Source organism: Sceloporus undulatus, chromosome 2 (assembly GCF_019175285.1).
Source record: "Sceloporus undulatus isolate JIND9_A2432 ecotype Alabama chromosome 2, SceUnd_v1.1, whole genome shotgun sequence".
NCBI lineage: Eukaryota > Metazoa > Chordata > Lepidosauria > Squamata > Phrynosomatidae > Sceloporus > Sceloporus undulatus.
Window position 1 is genome coordinate 167838650 of NC_056523.1, and position 21734 is coordinate 167860383.

The 21734-nt window shown below is 44.5% G+C and overlaps 1 protein-coding gene across 2 annotated transcripts in view; it reads left to right on the forward strand.

Moving 5' to 3' along the window:
• Positions 1 to 567: 567 nt before the first annotated feature.
• TAMALIN (trafficking regulator and scaffold protein tamalin) overlaps positions 568 to 21734 on the forward strand; it is a 35004-nt gene continuing 13837 nt past the window's right edge. The window contains exons 1-2 of one of the 2 annotated variants that reach the window (XM_042451312.1): positions 568 to 871; positions 17566 to 17615. In XM_042451312.1, coding sequence (XP_042307246.1) covers positions 722 to 871; positions 17566 to 17615 — 200 coding nt within the window. In that variant the 5' untranslated portion in view covers positions 568 to 721. Of the gene's footprint in view, positions 872 to 12214; positions 12421 to 17565; positions 17616 to 21734 lie in introns of those variants that run through there. The other variant, XM_042451313.1, reaches the window with a different exon arrangement.

Consider the following 21734-nt stretch of genomic DNA (forward strand, 5'->3'; position numbering starts at 1 on the left):
CACAGGAAGCAGCAAAATGCACGCAGACCTTCCTTGCTTTCATGCAGCAGGGCCACTCTGAAGCATCCTCTGCAAGAGGCACGTAGAGACCTGGGCGGCGAGGGCGTGGCCCATCCTGGACAAGGGGGCGTGGTCGGCTTGGTGAAAGGGGCGGAGTTTTCTGAGAAGGGGCGGGGATTACCTAGAGAGAGTCGGGAATCTGTGAGGCGACCCTGGATCCTCCCTAGCGTAGCGGTTGGAACGTTGGACTGTGACCTCTGGAGACTCAGGTTCGATTCCCAGTTAGTTCGCCGAAACCCATTGGGCAGGTCAAACAAAATTAATTATATTAATTAATTAATAAAACACTCTCAGCCGAAGGAAGGAAGGGAGAAAAGCCCAAACAAAAATATTTCAATAAAATAAAGGAGGGGCGGGGCTTGTGGCTCCTCTGAGGCCCCTGAATAAGAAGCGGGGGCGGGGCCTCGCAAGGGGGCGCGTCCGGTTCGTGGAGTGTGGCTCCTCTGAAGCTCCTTCACAAGAAAAAGAGGGTGGGCGTGGCTTCGCAAGGGGGCGTGGTCGGCTCCAAGAGCGTGGCTCTTGAGACTCCTTCACAAGAAGCAGAGCGGAGGGGCGTGGCCACATCTGGGGGCGTGGCCAGCACCTCCTCCCTCCATATAGCTCTGGGGCGGTCGGGCGAGCGAGTGGATGCCCCTTTTCCTGCGGTCTCCCTCCCTCGGCCATGACCCTGAGGAGGCTCCGGCGGCTCCGGCCCGGGCAGCAAGAGGCCGAGGCGGCCCTGGCGATGGCAGCGGATGGGAGCCGAGCCTCGGAGGTGGAGCTGGAGAAGGCGCTGGCGGCCTCGGGGGGCACCTTGCCCAGGGCCAGGCGGGTGAGTGAGGAGGGGATGTGTGGGTTGTGAATGGGCACCGCCTGGAGCTCCTGGGATCTGTAGTTCCACCAGGTCTCCTCTGTCAAAGAGGTATCTACACTTCCCAGAATTCCCTAGCATTGAGCCAGGGCACTTAAAGCAGTCTCAAGCCGGATTATTTCTGCAGTGTGTTTTGGACCTTGGACTACCCAACAGGCTGACCGGGCGTCCTCCTTTTCCAGGACACGTCCTACATTTCGGTCCTCTGTCCAGGAGGAAATCCAAAAGGTTCTCCATTCGGAGCATGACTAAGAAGCAGGAATTTCCATGTATATCAGTGATTTGAGCTTTTATTTGGTCACGTCCTACATTTTTCGTGAATGCCCTACATTCCACGGTGCTTTGCGGTAGGACATCTGGCCACCCTGGCTGGGGATGATGGGATATATAGTTTCAACCTCTGTGGAGGATGCCCAGTTGGGGAAGGGAGTGCTTACTTTGGTTCTGATCTTAGTGCCCCTAAGCTCTCTTCTTAACCAGAGCTGCTTCTTTTTCTTTTGGGATCACAACTCCCATCATCCCGCAACCAGCAAAGCCACTCACCTTGCTGTTCTGAAAGGGGGGGGGATTGTGGTGGTCCCAATGGGCAACTTTTCCAAGCTCTGGTTTTAACTAAAGTGACCCAAAGGGCCTTCATTGCCTGTGGTGTCTAGTCTTACATAGAGGAGAGAGACCACTTGTTATTTGGAGGTTATTATTTGTAAAGCCGCTCAGCCTTTCCTTTTGCCAGAAGAGAAGTAGAAAGCCAGGAAACAACTGGGCAAAATGCTATTCTTAAGCTGCTCTGGTTTTGATATAAAGGCGCCTTCAATGTTTCTGTGTGTCTTCTGAGGGTCAGCTTGACACTAAAAAGTGTTTCTCTGCCTTGGGCCGGAAGGGCCATTTGTGTTTGCAAGTGGCACCCCAAGCAAGATGATTATTCACCCCAAAGGCTGGGGGACCGTTTCTGCCGTGATTCACGAAAGCCCCCTTTACCCTTAGCAAGGGGCTTGCAGTCTTAGTTTGTGAAATCAGTATACAACAAAAGCATCTTATAGCCCCTTGGAGACTTACTGATGAATAACGAAATAGTCAAAGCATGCTCCTCTGTCACTGTGAAAATATAGATCTTGGCCTCCCCAATTTCTCAGTGTTGGTGCAAGGCAGGCTTTGTTAGGAAGGGCACATGGCATCACCATCTCTGTTGCTAGTAAGGAACTAGTCCCAAGCGAAAAGTGGGGGGGACCCTACATTGAACCTTTCCCATTTAAACACCAGATTCAATTTCAGAGTTCTTGGGGCCACAATCTAGTGGTGGTAAAATGTAGGACCAAAGAGTCTAGCATATTTCTTCTTCCAGTTCTACCTGTCTGTAAATGAATTTTAGGAGAGATAGAATTCAAAGACAAAGGCCATGTTGGTCTAGAAAACCTTATCTTATAGCACCTTTGTGACTGAAAGAAAGAAAGAAAGAAAGCTGGTAGCATGCGCTGCCTCAGGTGGAGTGGAGAGTCCAGAAACAGACCTATCTAAGGCTGCTGGGCTGTGCAGTTTTCTCTGGGATTTCGTTTTGGGTAAACATACAAAGGACTGGGCAGTGTTTTAACTTAAAATACAGGGATCAGGTTTAAAACTGGTTAGAGTTTGGGGGATTTTCCCTTCTTTGCACTGGATGCTCATTTTCTTAGAGAAGACATAATTGTATTTGCATGCACCAGTGCTTTTTAGGATGTTGTAACCCACCTTGATACCTTGTGAAAAGGCAGGCTATAAATAAATCTTATTATTATTATTGGTTTCCTTCCAGAATCCTTGTTCTGGATACATCTTTGGATTCCCTGGAAAGTGCTGTTGCCTTCTATACTTTCAACTTGAATTGCTGCTAAACTTGTTTCTTTATAGGACTTAGTGCTTCTGGGAAAGCTGACCAGAAATCTCCTGGGGGCAAGGGGCAGTGTACTTGGATGCAGAGTTGGGCAAAATTACTCTTTTTGACTACATCTCCCAGAGTCCCCAACTAGAATGACCAATGCCGGGTCTCAAAATCTAACTTTTCTAGCCTCTTTGCAATGCTTACAGTTAAAGTCTCAAGAATGAAAAGGGTTTTTTCCCTTCCTGAACTGGCAGGGACTTTATTTTATAATCCTGGGAGTCTTGACTATGCTTTCTAGGAAGTAATCTTTGAGACTTAACTCTTAATAAATGAGTGTAACACTGGGGTGTAACACTGGAGTGGCAGTCTTTGGTAAATTTCCTTCCCTTGTTCCTTCCACATTTCAGGTTAGTGCTTGTAGTTCTGCGTTGTGTCTCAGATCGTTTCAAATGGCAATGTTTTAACACCAAATTGCAAAACTTCATTTGCATGGCCCTTGGCAGAGTGTGTACATGTGACAGGCCATCTTTTCTGAGAAAGGAGGAACAAAGGCACAATAGAACCATAGCTGACAATAGATTCTGTGCTGATCCCATGTTACCACCATGAACAGGACTATATGGACACCAGAGTGTGGAAAAGTTCCTTTTTCTTTTCTTTTTTTATTGAAGCACCCAGAATTCCCCAACCAGCAGGTTGCTTGCCGTGGTAGCTGGAGGATTCTGGGAACTGTCATCCATACAAGTAGCTTTTGCACCTTCTAGTCTTCAGACCCCTTGTTCCAAATTTCAGCTTGCTTGTAATTTATTCAGCCAGCCATCTATATGGATACTTCTCTTGCCATCCCTGCTCTCCCTTCATCAATAAAACTAATCCTCTTGATTGTCTCTTGATCCAACCATCCTTTACCGATTTCATCAATATTAAGTCATTGTGGGAGTTGTAGAAGATTGCTTACCAAGCACTGCTTGCTTTTATGACTCCCCCTTTTCATAATCAGGGGTTCCATTTTTTGCTCATTAACAGTTTTTGTCTTCCTACTTTTCATGGGCTGCTGTCAACTGCCTTGATGTAGTGGGGATGCATGTGCTGTTTTTATTCAGGGGGCATTGTAGTCCCCATTTCTTCCCTGTCTGTGTCCCATGAGATGGTTTCTTCTAGCCTAGAATGTGCTGGAGGAGAGCTCCTATATTCTCTGCAGCTGAGTATAGGAGAGAGTTATTCCTAGAATGAAGTACATGTCAGCAAGTGAAATGGGGCTTCAACAGGTGCCAAGGATGCTTCAGGAGGCTCTCCTTGGAAGAGAAGGTGTTTTTCTGAAACATCCAGGATGTCTCTAAATGCCTGTGGGGAGCTATTAGATGGGTTGTACTCCTGCAGCAAATTCAAAGGTAACTTGAGAGCTTGAACAGAGGACTCCATTGGACTAACCAAACGTTTTAGGTTCAACCTCCCATCAGCCCCAGCATATGTGGCCTGTGATAAGGGGTTGTGTTATCTACGGGGGATCTTGGAACCAAACACCAGCATATAACAAGGGTCCACTGTATATTATTGCTACAAAATGAATCTGTTTTCCCTTTCCATCCTTAGTGTCCCACTAAGTTTCATAGAATCATAGAGTTGGAAGAGACCACACGGGCCATCCAGTCCAATCCCCCACCATGCAGGAAATTCAAATCAAAGCATCCCCAGCAGAGGCTATCTAGCCTCTGCTAAAAGACCTCCAAGGAAGGAGACTCCACTACACTCCAAGGGAGTGTGTTCCATTGTCGAACAGCCCTTACTGTCAGGAAGTTCCTCCTAATGTTGAGGTGGAATCTCTTTTCCTGCAGTTTGCATCCATTGTTCCGGGTCCTGTTCTCTGGAGCAGCAGAAAACAAGCTTGCTCCCTCCTCAATATGACATCCTTTCAAATATTTAAACAGGGCTATCATATCACCTCTTAACCTTCTCTTCTCCAGGCTAAACATCCCCAGCTCCCTGAGTCGTTCCTCATAGGGCATGGTTTCCAGACCTTTCACCATTTTAGTCTCCCTCCTTTGGACACATGGCTCCAGTTTCTCAATGTCCTTTTTGAATTGTGGTGCCCAGAACTGGACACAATATTCCAGGTGGGGCCTGACCAGAGCAGAATATAGTGGCACTATTACTTCCCTTGATCTAGACACTATACTTTTATTGATGCAGCCTAAAATTGCATTGGCCTTTTTAGCTGCCGCATCGCACTGTTGACTCATGTTCAACTTGTGGTCTACTTGGACTCCCAGATCCCTTTCACATGTAGTTTCATTCAGCCAGGTGTCCCCCATCCTATATCTGTGCATTTTATTTTTCCGCCCTAAGTGCAATATCTTACATTTCTCTGTGTTGAATTTCATTTTGTTAGCTTTGGCCCAGCTTTCTAGTCTATTCAGATCATTTTGAATGTTGATCCTGTCCTCTGGAGTATTAGCTATTCCTCCTAATTTGGTGTCATCTGCAAATTTGATAAGTATGCTCCCAATTCTGTCATCCAGGTCATTGATAAAGATGTTGAATAACACTGGGCCCAGGACAGAGCCCTGTGGGACCCCACTGGTCACTTCTCTCCAGGATGAAAAAGAGCCATTGTTGAGCACCCTTTGGGTTCGGCCGGTCAACCAATTACAAATCCAGTTACAAAAACAAATTACAAATGTAACAGTTACTGTACTTTGTCTAGCCCACATTTTACAAGCTTGTTTGCAAGAATGTCATGGGAAACCTTGTCAAAGGCCTTACTGAAATTTTTTAATTTTCATTTATTTATTTATTGTGTCTTGTGTGACAGTAAATTGACTGATGCAGGCTACGGTGTACCCAGCTAACACCCCTATTGTGTCAACACCACTAATCAAACCCTAGCATCTTCCTTTTCTCCTTGCACAGTATGTGACCTGGATTAGAAGCACGCAAGGTGTGTCCTCAGTTTGGTGGTAACTGTCCAGGGTTGTGTGACTGATACCTAACTAGTCCCTTTCCCATCTTTTTGCCCTCATACTCTGCTACATCTCTGCCTGTAACCCTTTCTGCTCCAGCTGTTCCCCACTAAATTCCTTCTAGGAAGCCGTTTCTCCCTGGCTTCCCAATATGCTTGGAGCCACCCCCCAGAATGATGCCACTTCTCTTGTATCCTACAGTGGTTACCAAACATTGGTCCTCCAGATGTTTTGTGACTTCAGCTCCCAGAATTACTGACTATTGACCAAGCTGGCTTGAGCTTCTGGGAGATGAAGTCCAAAACGCCTGGAAGACCAAAGTTTAGGAATCACTGCTTTGGAACCTCCCTCAAAACTCATCCTTTTCATTGCTATTCCTCCTCTTGCCCATTGCCATGTGGCCCTTAAGGTCCAAGCACTGAGGTGGGCATGTACCATACAGGTTACAAAGGGTGTGCTTCCTTTTCCTCCCCGCCCCCTTTCCCCTCCTATAAATTTCCAGGAACACCCCGTTCCTCACTCTATGTATTTTTAAACATTAAAGTAATTAGAAATGCAGTTGGACTCTTCATTAAGTCTTCTCTCTTCCTGCCTCCATGTTGCACTGTTGAACCAATGTCCAACTGCTCCTTTGTCAATACTGTTGCCCATCCCTCTCATTTTGCAGCATCTCAGCAACATTTCCTTTGAAGTAGGAATAGGTGGCTATCTAGTTGTTGTTGCTATGTGCCTTCAAGTCACCTCTGACAGGCGGTGACCCTAGCATGGTTTTCTTGGCCAAATTTTTTCAAAGATGGAATTGTCATTGCCTTCCTCTGTAGCTGAGAGACTGTGACTTGCCTCCATGGCACAGCAGAGATTCAAACTCTGGTCTCTCAGACTCCTAGTCCAGCACTCAAACCATTTTACCCCACTGACTCTCTGGATAGCTATTTTGTTGTTCACTGCCTTTGAGTTGTCCCTGACTCATGGTGACCCTGTGGATGAAACACCTCCAAGATTCTGTGTCCTCCACTGCTCTGTTTAGATCCTGTAACTTTATGTCTACATCTTCCTTGATTGAGTCCATCCATCTTGCATGCAGTCATCTTCTCTTTCTACTTCACCTTTCCTAGCATTATTGACTTTTCTAATGAGTTGTGCCTTCTCATGATGTGTCCGAAGTACAGCAGCCTCAGTTTGATCATCTTAGCTTCCAGGGAAATTTCTGGTGTGATCTGCTCTGGGACCCATTGTCTTTTTGGTTGTCCACGGTATCCTCAGCACTCTTCTCCAGCACCACATCTCAAATGAATTTATTTTCTTCTTATCCACTTTTTCGCTGTCCAGCACTCGCATATCCACAGTGATGGGGGAAACAATGGTTTGGATAAATGTTACTTTAGTGCTCAGTTGTATACTTTACTATTTAGGATCTTTTCTAGTTCTTTCATAGAAGCCCTACCCATTTCCAATCTTCTGAGTTCTCCTGTGTACAAATACCCCTGAAAAGATCACCTGGGAACTCCCCCACCAGCTATGAATGTCTGCATGTTCCCTCTCAGCTTTAATTCAGGTGATGGTTCACTCATTTAGTTGGTTCACTCATTTAGATGTTGACTACAGTTCTCACCACTATAGCCATTTGTGAGGGATGATAATACTGGCATTCCGGTAGTCACCAGAGAGACACCAGTTACCTGCTACTAATCTAAACAGATAGTCCTAGGAGAAAATATTGGCGATGTACACTCTCTCTCATGGTGGCTCAGTGGTTAAGACGCTGACTGACAATTACAAGATTGGCAGGTCAGTAGTTCGAGACCCAAATGCCATGTGACGGAGTGAACTCATGTCACTAGTTCCAGCTTCTGCCAAGCTAGCAGTTTGAAAGCATGTAAAAGTGCAAGTAGATAAATAGGTACCACTTCAGTGGGAAGGTAACAGCGTTCTGTGCAGTCATGCTGGCCACATGACCATGGAGTCATCTTGGGATAATGCTGGCTCTTTGGCTTAGTAACAGAAATAAGCATAGCCCCCTACATTTGGACACGACTTGCCAACCTTGTCAAAGGGTTACACTCCCTCAGCCTCAGAGGATGGCAATGGCAATCCCCCCCCCCAAAGAAACTTGCCAAGAAACCCTCATGACAGGTCCACCTGAGGGCCGCTATAAGTCAGAAACAACTTGGAGGCACATAATAACAACAACCCTTTTTGTTGGGAGTTCTCCTTAAAAGCAAGACAATGTGTTGTTTTTAAGAACTCCAAGGTGAAAGACTTGCCAGGACAACTTTCCTCGGCCTTGGGAACAATGGAGCCTCTAATGGGAGCTGCCGCTCAGCTGCTGAACTGAAGTTGTGTTTGTGCCGGCAACTGTTAGAGGGGAAAAAACCAAGGACTCATTTCCTGTGCCGTTCTCCACATCCCATAATAGCCTCCTGTGGCTATGGCAGCCTGCTACTGCATGCAGAGATAACAGCTGCTGAAAGGAGCTTTGTCTGCTGTGACCTCTTGCAAACAATGTTGAGTCCCAGCCACTGGCTACACACACAAGGTCCCTTTGCCAGGTTGAATGGAGTTGGTTTACCTTTCCTGTGGGGAGAGGAAGAGGGGGGAGACAGAGGGGTGCCGGACGGCTGTGGCGAAGTGACGTCTGTGCTCCAAGCACCTTGGCTACCGTGACATCACCGTGGTTAAGAACAGAAGTGACATAAGCGTAAAGAAGCAGAACAATTGTACAAGGGACGGTGTCATGTGCCCAACTCCTTAGCTGGATTGGCAGAGTTGTTCCAAAACAATGTCTCCCCTGCGGGCATCAAAAGCTGAGGTTGGGAAAATAACTATATTTTGGTATTTGTTTCCTTTTCTAATTTGCCACTGATGAAATGCTTTTAAAGTGTTTTTTTCCCCCTGTTTCCAAAGGAATTCTCAGACCTTTCCCATTTCCTAATGTCTTTGTCATTAAAACAAAAAATCCTGGCTTTGTAGTCCTGTGGTGAATTTGGATGAATAGACCACCGGTTGTCTTCCGAGGTCAATTCAGATTATGGCATCCCTCTGTATTCATATCCCTCCAGTTTTGGATAAGTGAGTCGTGCTTGTGTCAGAACTGACCCTCAGGGGAGTACATCACTCTTCCATCCAGAGTAGGTAACATTTTCTGCAGAGCAGGGGGATATATGGCATTCCAGACTGCATCTTCCATCAGTGAGGAATTGTGGGAGTTGCAGCCCAGTTTCTGGAGAGTCACACCTTCCCCAGCCCTGTCCTGCCAACATAGGCTAAATGTGGAAGATTGTTTGAGTAAGGGCATCAGGCCTTCCCGGAATAAAATACTCAGCCACGGACAAGACTTTCCATCTAGTGACTCTGCCCATGATGATTTTTTGTTTGTTTGTTTGGATTAGTTGGTTTTTAATCATATATTGTTTAATCTTGTTTTAAGGTGGGGTACTGTGTATATATAGTTGTATTTTAACTTGCTGTATGCCGCTTTGATTGCTTGGCAAAAAGCGGGATAGAAATTAAAATTTTATTTTATTTTTATTTTATCAGAAGATGGCAGTGGCAACCCCCTTCTGGAGAAACATGCCAAGAAAACCCTATAATAGGTTTGCCTTAGGAGTTCCATAAATTCAAAATGACTTGGAGACACACAACGGACATCGGGAGATAATAAGCTGTTGACTATGGACAACAATGAATTCTAAAGACTTAAGACCAAGAGAGCCATTGTAGCTGGAAATCCTGGCCTCTGGTGGCGGTCAGGGATGACTAGGTGACTTAGAGCAGAGCAACTACAAGGTTGCAGTCACAAGGGTTATGCAGTCTTGAAGAGAGATTGAGAGCATGCTGTCATTACCTTTCTCAAAATATATTTTCATTAAGAAATAAAATTACAATATCTGGAAGATGATGTGGAAAAACTGTTTATAAAATAGCAACAACAACTTCTGGTGAAAGTATAATGTTTAACTCTAGCACAGTACTCTGAAGGGCATTTATTTATGTGTATGACCCTTCAAGTCGCCAGTTGACTTATGGCGACCGCAAGAATTTCACAAGGTTTTCTTGGGCAAGGAATATTCAGAGGTGGTTTTGCCGGTTCCTTCCCTCAGCAATATAGCCTACAGCACTTTGTATTCATAGGTGGTCTCCCACCTAAGTATTAAGCAGGGTTAACCCTGCTCAACTTCCAAGATCTGATAGGATCAGGTGCCTTTAGGTTATCTAGGCCATACATGATCTAATAATAGTTTCAAGGATCACTCTTGTGCCTGCTCTACCCACCCAGATTTTCATATCTAGTTTCAATGAACTAATTACCAGATAAGATTTTGCCAGACATTCAAATGTGTCCCAGGTGGTTTCGTACTTAGGTTGGTGCTACTTTAAATAAATTGAATAAAGACAGATCAGGTGTTAATAAAATTTGGTTTCTACTTTCTCTCACTTGATGCATTAATTTTTCATCAAAAGCTAACATTGATGCTCTTGCATAACAGAAGTTAATATAAATTTGGATCTTAACCTTCCAAACTTCTATTCTTGCTGCTGTTTATAAAAACAAACAAACAGTCAATTCCTTATGAAGGCCAGCTTTGTTTCCACCTATAAATACATTCAAAAGAGGAAGTTCTAGGTTTAGAACTAAATTGTGTTTGATTATCTGGCATATTTCCCATCTTTCCCCAGAAATTTGCCGCCACTGGACAAGACCACCCAACATGCATCCCTTTCCCTACATCTGCCTACAGCTCTATATTGGCATCTTTGTAATGCAAATTAATTTAAAGTCATACTTGTTCATCTTCAGAAGAAGTCAATGGCAAATGTAATTTGTAATGTGGATAATGCTAGTTTTGCAGAGAAATACATGGCTAAGTTTACTGGAATCAATACTTTTCAGTTGGTATTTGGGGAGAACACAAAGTTGTTATTAGCTACTTCTCGATTAACCCAGCATGTCATGAATTTGAACTGTCCTTTACTGCTGTTTTGAAAACCTGGAAATACTATCCGCAAAAAAGGGATGGATGCTTCATGAGCAGCAAGTTTTATTTTTCATCTATTGGTTGAGTTCCTGCATCAGGAAACACTAATCAGATGGCTATGTCTCCATAGCTACATTTCCTGATGCTGCTCCTTAAGCCTCACCTTGCAAGCAGGACAAGTCTCCCAAACTCAGCCATTTCCATTTTGCTGAAGAGGAATGCCATGAGCAAGGACACATCCACTTATTTTCGTACATAGGCATGTTGCGATGAGCATATAAGATCTTCAGCGGTCCTTGCAAGCTCTCTGCAGATGACATCCTTGCAGCACATCTGTGTACAGGAAGATATCAGGATGCATCTGCACACATTCCCCTACTTTCTAACAACATGGCAATAGATGTGTTGGTGTGGGGAGGACACAATGCTTATATGGTGAGTTGGTTGTGGTGGTGATTTTTGGCAAACGTTGGATCAGAATTTCAATCTATGCAGTGACCATAAAAGTGAGTTGTGATGGCACAATTACACCACTGTAATTCGTGAACCCGAGAGCCAGTGTGGTGTACTTGAGTGTTTCACTGCAACTTTGGAGACCAGGATTCAATTCCCAGTTTGTTCATGAAACCCAGTGGGTGACCTTGGTCAAGTCACATGTTCTCAGCCTCTGGGGAAGCCAATGGCAAACCACCTCTGAACAAATCTTGCCAAGAAAAGCCCATTATAGGTTTAGGGTTCCCATAAGTCAGAAACAACTTGAAGGCACACAACAATTCATGAACATGTCAGCCACTGCTTCCATCTTTTGTAGGTGTCCCCTTTCATCTTGGTTTTTTAAATTAAGGTTGTTAATGTTTTATAAATTGGCTAATTACTTTTAAAATAACAACATACACTATCGCAAAACCCTTCTTCACCGGCTGCTGGAAGGATGTGATGGAGCATTAGTCTGGCCTCTCTAGGAAAGTAGTTCCAAAACTTGGGAGCAGTTGTCAAGAAGGTTGCTCTCTCTTGTTTGCATCTCTGTGAGTGGTGAGAAGGAGAAGAGAACCTTTCCTGAAGATCTCAACATCTAGACAGGAGGAATATTGCCCTTTAGATAATCTGGTTCCAAGCTCTCTACATCAAGCCACACCCCTGGTTCTGCTCTCTCATTAATACCCATTTCCCCTTCCTCCATGAACTCAGCCCTATCGCTCCTTGCTGTCTAGTGGGGCCTTGCTATTCTTTTGGTAAATTGGATGGAGACAGAGGTCTTCTTACTTGGAGCCAATTGCAGAAGACTCTGTTACAGATGACTCTGAAAAGAAGAATGGGGTACCTACTGCAATAGAGTTGGCCCTCTGTATTCATGGATTCAATCATCCATGGCTTGAAAATATTAAAATATAAATTCCAAATGGACACAATTTCACTACTCCATTGTACTTATATGGGACTTCCAGCAGATACCAAGGGCCCACTGTATTAGGTGGGACCACCTTGAAGTTCTCTGGCCCAGTGAGTCTTGCCTCCACTGTCCTATCCCCGTCAGTGGTTAGGGCTGTTAGACTGAGAACTGGAGAGGACTCCTATACCTTTAATGGTGTGTAGAAGAGGCAGCTTCAGCTGATGTTGCTTGTTACCTGGATGCATGACCAGCAAGACCTGCTGGAATTCAGTCTTTTGTACTGTTCAAGGTACAGGAGGCCTCTCAGGTTTTCAATCTTGCAGCCCTATCAGGTGGCAAAGCATTTTCTAAACTGTCAACTTGGACAGTCTTTTCATTGGTCTGCATTATTCAGATCTTGGCAAAGAGGCTTATGATGGGGTGGTGAAGGTGGTCTGGGAATCCCAAATAAAAAGGAACTGCCAAGTTCTGAATATCTTAGCTCTGCACGAAGCAAATGTGCATGGAGGCCTTGATTTTTCTTAGGACAATGACATCTTATCCTGTATGTTTAGTGATTTGAGCATTTGACTATGGTTTTGTAGACCAGGGTTCAAATCCTGTATTGGCCATGCAAACCCACTGGGTGACCTTGGGCATGTTGCACCCACACAGATGCAAATTTTGTCTTGTGGTGTGCCTTCAAGTCAGACAAACCATGATGGGTTTGTCTGATTTAAAGGCACACCACAACAACAGCAACACACATCTTGCAGTCCTGACCCAGCCATTCCTTAAGAGTAAAGCAATCTTCTTCAGCAGGACTGTGTGTATGTGTGTGTGTGAGAGAGAGTGCACAATGGGGAAAGAAGAAAATGGGGTACTATTTGGACTCTGCTTCAGGCGCAGAAAGTTCTGTGCTGGCAGGAGCAGTTTTCCTTGGCCATGCCTTTGCTCTGTGATCTTTCTAAAGCTCTGAAGAAGCACCAACAACAGGAAGTGGGGGGCCTTTCTCATTTTCCCTCAGCCAGGAGTTGAAAAGCTCCATTTGTTTATGGAACCACCAACTGTTTGTTGGTGGAGGCACAGAGGTGTGTGTGGGAGACGTCACCGACAACAGATACAGCAAAGTCTCATTTTACTATCAAAAATGGCTGCACTGGCATTATTTGCATCCCCTTTTACTGTCTCTTCTGCCTTGTATATATATATCCTAGCTCCTATCAGAGCAGTGATCTTCAGGTTGATTCTCCCTCTAGCACCTCCAGATCTTCAGGCTTATTCTCCCTCTAGTACCCTTTCCTTATTTATGCCTAGCTAGGCACACTTTCTCAGTCTCAAGGGAAGGCAATGGCAAACCTCCTCTGAACAGGTCTTGCCAAGAAAACCCCATGATAGGGTCTTTGTAAGTCAGAAACGACCTGAAGGCACACAACAACAACAATGCACTAAACACCCTAAAGGTACCAGATCCCATTTTATCTCAGCAGCTAAGCAGGGCTAGCCCTGGTTAGTACTTGGATGGGAGACCTCCAATGAATACCATTTCTGAGCTGCCTTGATAGGGATGGATAGGGATGGGAGAGAGGTGGCAAATAAATATACTAGCTGCTGTAGGATCTATTTTGAAGGAAGGAACTGGCAAAAACCCCTCTCACTAGTCCTTGCCTAAGAAAACTCAGTGAACTTCTTGGGGTTGTCATAAGTTGGCAGGTGACTTTATGCTCGCACACGCATTCAGTATGTGACTTAAAGGCTTACACACACATGCACACACTCTTTTGGTAGGACAGACCTGTATGCCATCGCCAATCCAGAGGGCATCTCCAGTTCTCATGGCTGCTGCCATTACCTCTAGCTTGTTATTGGAAGCACATGTTTGCCTGCGAGCCTGTATTTAATTACTGCTGGAGACAGCAATCTCTACAGGCCCACCACCGCTCTTTTGCATCTTTTAAGGCCCAGGGCCTGAAGCAGAGGGTGGGTGGCTGGAGGAGGGAACAGGAGTAATTGAGTTTTAGCTATAATCCTAAGCAAGGCCTCCTCTTTGAGCCAGCTGTCATGCATGTAGAGCAACTTCTGTCATTGGTGCTGCTGGTCCGATTCAGGAAGGCCTCTTGGCCAAGAACTGTGTGTTTATTCTTGAGAGGTTCTTCCCTCATAGGGCTTGGTGTGATAAAGACTCGCTTAGCCACAACTATCCGGTCACTTGGCTCCAGTCCCTGTACAGCAAAGAGGTTTGCTATTTACTCAGATGCTATACGTGGCATATTCTCTCTCGCAACTTCTCTTTCTCTTACATCCACGCATGCACACATACATGTACACAATCAGTAACTGGGTTTTTTTCTTCTTCACTTCCTTCCCACGCATATACATGCACAGCTGGCCCTCCATATCCATGGATCCTTTATCTGTGAATTCAACTGCATACATATGTGAGGCTTGAAAAGATTTTTTTAAAATATATAAATTCCAAAAAGCAAAACTTGGATTTTGCTTTTTTTATATGACGGATGCCATTTCACTAGGCCATTGTATTTAATGGGACTTAAACATCCATACAGGGTCCAGGAACCAAACCCAAATGGAGAACAAGGGACTAAGGAGGCTGTGAGACTTGTGGAAGTAGTTATCTAAATCGTCTAGACTGTAGTGATTCCAGAACTCTAGCCCTTCATCTGTTTAGGAGCTATCTTTGCCTGGGTCTGGGATTGGGAGCCAAAAGTCCAAAATACCTGGAAGACTCACTGATCGAGAGGTTCAGTGTTTTTCCAGCAATAGTTAACTAGGGTCCAATCTACACAACTGAAATAATCCACTTGGACACCACTTTAACTGCTCTGGCTCAGTGCTAGGGAATTCTGGGGATTGTAGTTTGGTGAGACATTTAGCCTTCTTTGTCAGAGAGCTCTAGTGCCATAATAAAATACACATCCCAGGATTCCCTAGCACTGAGCTGGGGCAGTTAAAATGGTTAAACTGGATTATTTTTGCAGTGTGGATGGAACCTAACTTTCCAGCATTGCTGTCAAGCTCTGGCTGCCCCCCTCAACCCCCCCCCCCAAAAAACCATACTACTCCAAAAACTTCATTGCAGTTTTGACTTCTAAAATTGTGTCTGAAACACCACCAAAGTGTTGCATCTCTGTGGAAAACAGAGTCTAAGCCTGGAGGTCATTTTAGGCTGGTGAGAGAGTGGGCAAGAGGAGGAGGAGGGCGTCTTTGTGCCTGGCTGGCGTGTTGAGGCATTTGCATCCGTGCTCGAACATATGTTTGCCTTCAAACATAATTCCAATTGCATGTGTGGCTGTTTAATAGAAACCTGCTGCTCCCCAGCCCGAGACACTGAGTTCAACTGGAGACTAAAGGCACAGACGTTAGCACGCTCTCCTAGCTTGGAAAACTTAATAAAAGGCGGAACATTGTCGTTCACCAACTGCTGGGCCATTTGCGACTTTGCCAAGATGTCTGACATTCTTAATGCTAAATGTGAACTGGAATGAATGTGAGGCCACCGCCCACCTCCTGAGAGTGGTTGGATATATTTGTGCTATTAGATTGGCCTAATTGGTCCTCCCAGCCTCAGCTCCCACCATGCCCTGGGTGTGCCATTTTTGCTCAGATATCCAACAATGAAAGGGCTTGTTTGGAAGGGGCTAGGATGATGGATTTTATTTAAAAATTGGGCATTGGGATAAAACAGGCTTTCTCTCCCCAGGATTTTTCATTTCCCCATGGCATCAAGCCATGCAGCTTGAAAAGCCAGCAGTGTTCAGAATATGACTTTACATTTCCATGCTTGACATCAAAACTGGTGGTGGGCACAAGACCCTCTTTTTTCCCCCTCCTAGTTTGTAGTCTTACTGTCTGAAACAGTTGACAAGGCTGGGGAGAGTTCCAAGGAAAACCACCTTAAAATGTGCAGATTTCTGCTAAAATGGTAGTAAGGTACAGTAGGCCTTCCATATCCACAATTTTTTTATCCATGCATTCAAGTGTCCACAGCTTGAAAATATTGAAAAAAAAGTATAAATTCCAAATAGCAAACCTTGATTTTGCCATTTTATGTAATGGACACCATTTTACTATCTCATTGTATTTAATGGGACTTGAGCATGTATTTTGCTATTTGGTATTTCTCACCTTTCTTCCACATAGTTCAAGGTGGATTACACAACAGCCCTTTAAGGTGGGCCAGGCTAAGAGAGAGTGACTAGCCCAAGATCCCTCAATGATTTTAATGGTTCAGTGGTAACTAGAATCTGGATCTCCCAACTCCTAGGTCAGCATTGTGACTGCTGTTGTAACACAAAATGACTTTTTTTTGTTCAAAGAGAAGACCCATTTCTCATTAATAAGAACTTCACAGCCATTTGTCAGGCTGCAGTCCTCTAGTGTGGGAGCCATGTAGGCTATCAGATGTTGTCAGACTGCAAGTCCCAGAAGATTTAAGCCAAAGTATCTGATGGTGAGGAATGCTGGGAGTTGCAGTCCAACATCTGGTTTCCCACCCCTGCCTTACCTAGAAATAAGCATAATTGAACTTAGTGATACAGTGGTGCCTCGGGTTACGAAATTAATTCGTTCCGTGGCACCGTTCGTAACCCGAAAAGCCTTCGTAAGCCGAATTGCCATAGGCGCTAATGGGGAAAAGCCGCGATTCCGTGCGAAAAAGCCGAAAAAAGCACCAAAAGTTTTTTCGTAACCCGAAAAAACATTCGTAACCCGGAACAATGTTTTCCTATGGGATTTTTTCGTATCCCGAAAATTTCGTAACCTGGGTATTTCGTATCCCGAGGTACCACTGTAATTACTTCTGCTTAGACATGTTCTATCAATTCTGTGGACCCATTGCTATTCATATATATCACAAGTTCCTCGTAACCATTCCTTTGCACAGCTATTAAGCCCCGGCTTAATGTGACACAGTGTGTGTATAGCCTGATTTGGCTGTTCAAAGCACAAATTGGAAGTTCCTTGTGTAGTCTTTACTTACAACTAAGATAGGCAGGGTTTGTAGAGTTCCTGTATAGGACATCACCTAGAGATAAGGTGCCATGTGAGCCAGGCCTTCCTGTCTCTGTCTTGGTACTTTTCCTATACCATCTCCCTTATTTTTGTCTGCCTTGCACAACAGTGCAGTCTCGCCTATCACATTGCTTTTTAAAAATGCAGAACTCAGAAATGGGCTCCTTGAATATTTACAGGGTCCAGAAAGCAGGACAAAGACCCCACAGAGTCTTCTTAAGAGCTAGAGAAAGCACTGGAAGGAGGGGCAGTATGTGAGGGGGATTTCATATGCAGGCATGTTTCACAGCCCATTATCCTGTGGCATTTCTGTGGCTTCAAAACCATGAAATGGTTTCCCTGTGCTCCCTATTGAATCCCCGTGCGTGGGAGGGTGTGTATGTGGGAGGGCTTTGAGGCACGTTTCATTCCTTGTTCCTGGCTAATTATGTGGTTTTTTCCCCTCTCTTTTACTATTGCTCCCTCAGGGCTCCGGATTCAAATGGCGTTCTCTCAGCCAGTCGCCTGAGCAGCACAGGTAACTAACTGCCTTTGTCCGTTTCTGCTAGCGAGGGGAATTCAGCAGCATCAGCAGTTTCAGTCCTGACCGCTAAACAGATTCTGATGCTACTTAACTCTTCTCTAGGTGTGTCGCCCAGCTGCCTTTGTTAGCTCCACTGCCATCCTCTGATAAAAAGAACCACCTGATACTTCAGCATAAAGCTCTGCACCCCAAATGCTTCTATGCTCTTATTTATTTGAGCTGTGACACATGCCACCACCCTCTAGTGGCCCCAGCCCAGTTCATGGTTTCTGGAGCATGAGTGCCCTTTGAGGAAAGACTTGAATGAAGCTCTCCAGTCATTCTTTTCTCTGGAGGAGATATTTTAGCAGCCAAAATAGGTTCCCTGATTTTCTAGAATGTGGAGAACAAAGGGATTTTTTTGTGGGGGGGAGGGATATGTGACACTTTCCCCCTCCTGGGATATGATTGATAAGGAAGCATGAACTTGATAAAAGTGACTTAATATCAGGACTGGGAAACTTCCTTCTTTTCAACTACAACGCCCAGAAGCCCCAGCCAGCATGGCACAGCCCAACAGGAATGCAAAATGCAGACCAATGAAAAGACTGTCCAAGTTGACAGTTTAGAAAGTGCTTTGCCACCTGATAGGGCTGCAAGATTGAAAACCTAAGAGGCTCAGGCTAGTTGGGGATGATGGGAATTGTAGTCCAGTGTAGGCATGAGGATGGAGAAGACTGTTACACTTGTCCCTCCATATTCACTAGGGTTAGGAGAACAAGACCCCCATGAATATGGAAACACTACAAATAACGAAAACACCATGTTTTTACCTGAGAGGACATCTCTAGGAATCTCTAGGTCCTCCAGTGCAACTTTGTGATGAACCTCCAACAGACACTTGACCATAGAACTGCACTCGAGGAGCTACAAATGCCTAGTAGAGTGTTCTCTCTAGGAATCGCAGGTCTTTCAGTGCAACTTTTAGTTAAAGTTGACCATAGAGTTGCACTGGAGGATCTAGAGATTCCTAGAGAGAACATATTAATCAAATCCATAAATAATCAAAGCCTCAAATATAAGGGGATGGATTTATTTTAAAATGGGAAGCGCACTTCCCAGTCTTTATCCAGACAGTTACGGTGGTCCCTCCACATTCACTGGGGTTAGGAGTGAAGGACTCCCATGGATGTGGAAAAACTGCAAATAAAAAAACCCACTATACTTTTTACCTAAGAGAACACCTCTCTAGCAATCTCTAGGTCCTCCAGTGCAACTCTGTGATCAACATCTGCCAGAGGTTGATCATAGAATCATATTGGAGGACCTACAAATGCCAAGAAAAGTATTTTCTCTAGGAACTTCTAGGTTGTCCAGCACAACTCAATGGCCAGCTTCTGGTAGAATTGCACTGGAGGACCTAGAGATCCTTAGAGAGAACATATTAATTAAAACCGCAAATAGTCAAAGTTGCAAATGTGGAGGGCCAACTGCTGTCAGTTTACTTCACTATTCCCATTTTAGTAAGGGAAACTAGAGTTGGAAATACTAGCAATCACAGTCAAGCAAAATTTATTTAATCACTTATTTATTTGTGTTTTAATATCCAGCCCTACATCACAGGATCTTGGGGTGATGCACAAATAAGATCGATTTCACAATTTTAAAACTATTTATTATTAAAATAATAAAAATATTTTGAGCAGACTAAAAGCATCTAAACAACTTAGCAGATTGGAAAGAGGTTGAACAGTGAGCCAGGCTATGTAGCAGTTAGGTCAAAACCTATGTTGATTGAATCTTAGCAGATTAGTCCCATAAGGAAGTAGGAGAGTAACTTGCATTTATTGCCCATCTGGAGATTCATGGGTCAGTTATTCAGTACCATGTGAAGAGGAGTGAGCTCTGGAAATAAATGCAGAATAATGAGCAGGCTGCCTATGTTACCATAATGAGGCTGCTGGTATCACTGCATTTCCATCAAACAGACTGAAGCTATCAAGTAGTGCTTGAGAGATTGCCCCTACCCTCTTTTCTGATGACCAGCTTTGGTACTGTTTAAAAAGTACATGATTCTGCCCCCATCACCACCTCTATTCCATCCCCATGCCTGATTCTCTTTACTATGTGTGTCTGCAGTAATGTACCTTGCCACAGTGGTCCTTTTGCTCACCAGTTCTGCTCTGTTTTTCTTGTTCTCTGTCCAGGTCTATCCAAATTCTAGCTCTGGGGTGGTTACACAATTAGGCAAAATCAGGTGGTTGAGTCGGGTGGCATATAATGTATGATGGCAGCACAGCATTACCCTCACCATTCCTCTCTCTTGGAGGAAGGAGAATTGTGTGGTTCTCAGTTATAACAGAAGATACAGTCCCATCTCCAGTATTGAAGTAAGATTTATCTGCTGGTCCAGTTGGCTCCTCCAAATGGAATGGGACTGGGAGAGGTGTCATCTTTATCAGACAGATCAAATGCCTTGAGCAGGCCCTAGTCCCAGTTTGGGCTATTAGAGTGGTAGTTAATGTTATAGCTGTCTTTCTGTGGTGCATGTGCTCTGCAAGTGACAATGTGTTGGGGTTGGAAGTGGTCTTTGGCTGATACCTCCATCATAGCTATCCATTCATTTACTACTTTGCAGGATGTGGCTGCATCCAAAAAACATTTTCACCACACATAATCTCCAATTTTTCTCTTAACAAATTGCTGCCACGCACTTAAGTACATTTGCATGGATACACACAAGTACATTTGTGCAGCTGTCTAGCACAGGATCTTGTTCTACTTTGAGGGAGACACTGTGAGGTTGTGTGGCAGATATGTTAACTGGGAATCTCTGCCCTTTCAGGTATTTTGGACTTCAGTGCCCAGAAGTCCCAAACACACAGCCAGTTGTAAAGGATTGTTGGAGCTGCAGTCCCAAAGGTTCTCCACCTCCTGGCCTAAGCCCTGTAGGATCATACTTCAGTGCATGGAAATGATGATAAGAAACCTGCATGATTACTGCTTTGTGGGACGGAGTTTTGATTTATTATTTTCTTTCTCTTTGCTTCGCTTGCTGGTTTCAAAACAATTTTGCATCACCTCTTGAGTTCTAAAACAACAGCTTTTGGAGCAAAGAAGAATGTTGGTATACAAAGACAGCAGCTAAAGCACATATGTAGAAGGGTAAAGCCATGTCTTCCAGCATACTTGTTATAAGCAGGGGTGGCACTGTTTGGGTGTGATTTAATTTGTTAATGAAGGGGAAAGAAATGTCAAGTTATGAAACAGGGCAATTAGGTCTGGGACAGCTGGGTCCAGCTGTCTTGGAATCAGCTCAATACATCTCATTAACCACCCTATCCCCCATCATTAGGAGAAAGAATGTTCATCATCCATAAGCAGAAGAATGCCTGTGTCAACTAAACTAAAGTTCTGTAGAATAAGAGCTGTGAAACAGACAACCTGTGACATGCTCTTCTAAGTAGGTCTACAGACCCCAAAGCCTAGAGCAGTTCCCCTGCAATTAAAAAAAAATACAGTAGGCACTGCATGTCTATGGATTCCTTATCCATGGATTTAATCATCCACATATTTAAAATACTTTTAAATACTACACTGTTGTATTTAATTGAACTTGAGCATCCACGGATTTATCCACAGGGGGTCCTGGAACCAACCCCCAGTGGATGCCAAGGGCCCACTGTATGTTCATGAATGTTGTTCGGGAGATCATTGGTCACTTTAAAGATCAGTGTAATGTGATCATTCCTTGATGTACCTGTAATTGGTCTGGCTGCTGTATTCTGAACCAGTTGGAGTTTCCAGACTTGGTACAATGTAACCCAATGTATAGTACATGGCAGAAGTCCAGCTTTGACCAGCTCTACCATCTTTGGGTTCTCTGATTCTAGGATGGGGCACAGTTAGTGTATGAGCCGAAGCTTAATATCAGAGGCAAAGAAGCAGTGACCCTCCAGATGTTCTTGAATTTAAGCTCCTTTCATCCATCATCACTGGGCATGTTAGCCAGGGCTGATGGAAACTGGAGTTCGACATGGTCTGGACAGGAGAGATATACTACCCCTACTACCTGCTACAAGAGGTTGTCAGAAGATTATCCTAGCAACTTTCTCTTTATGCACTCAATGCCCA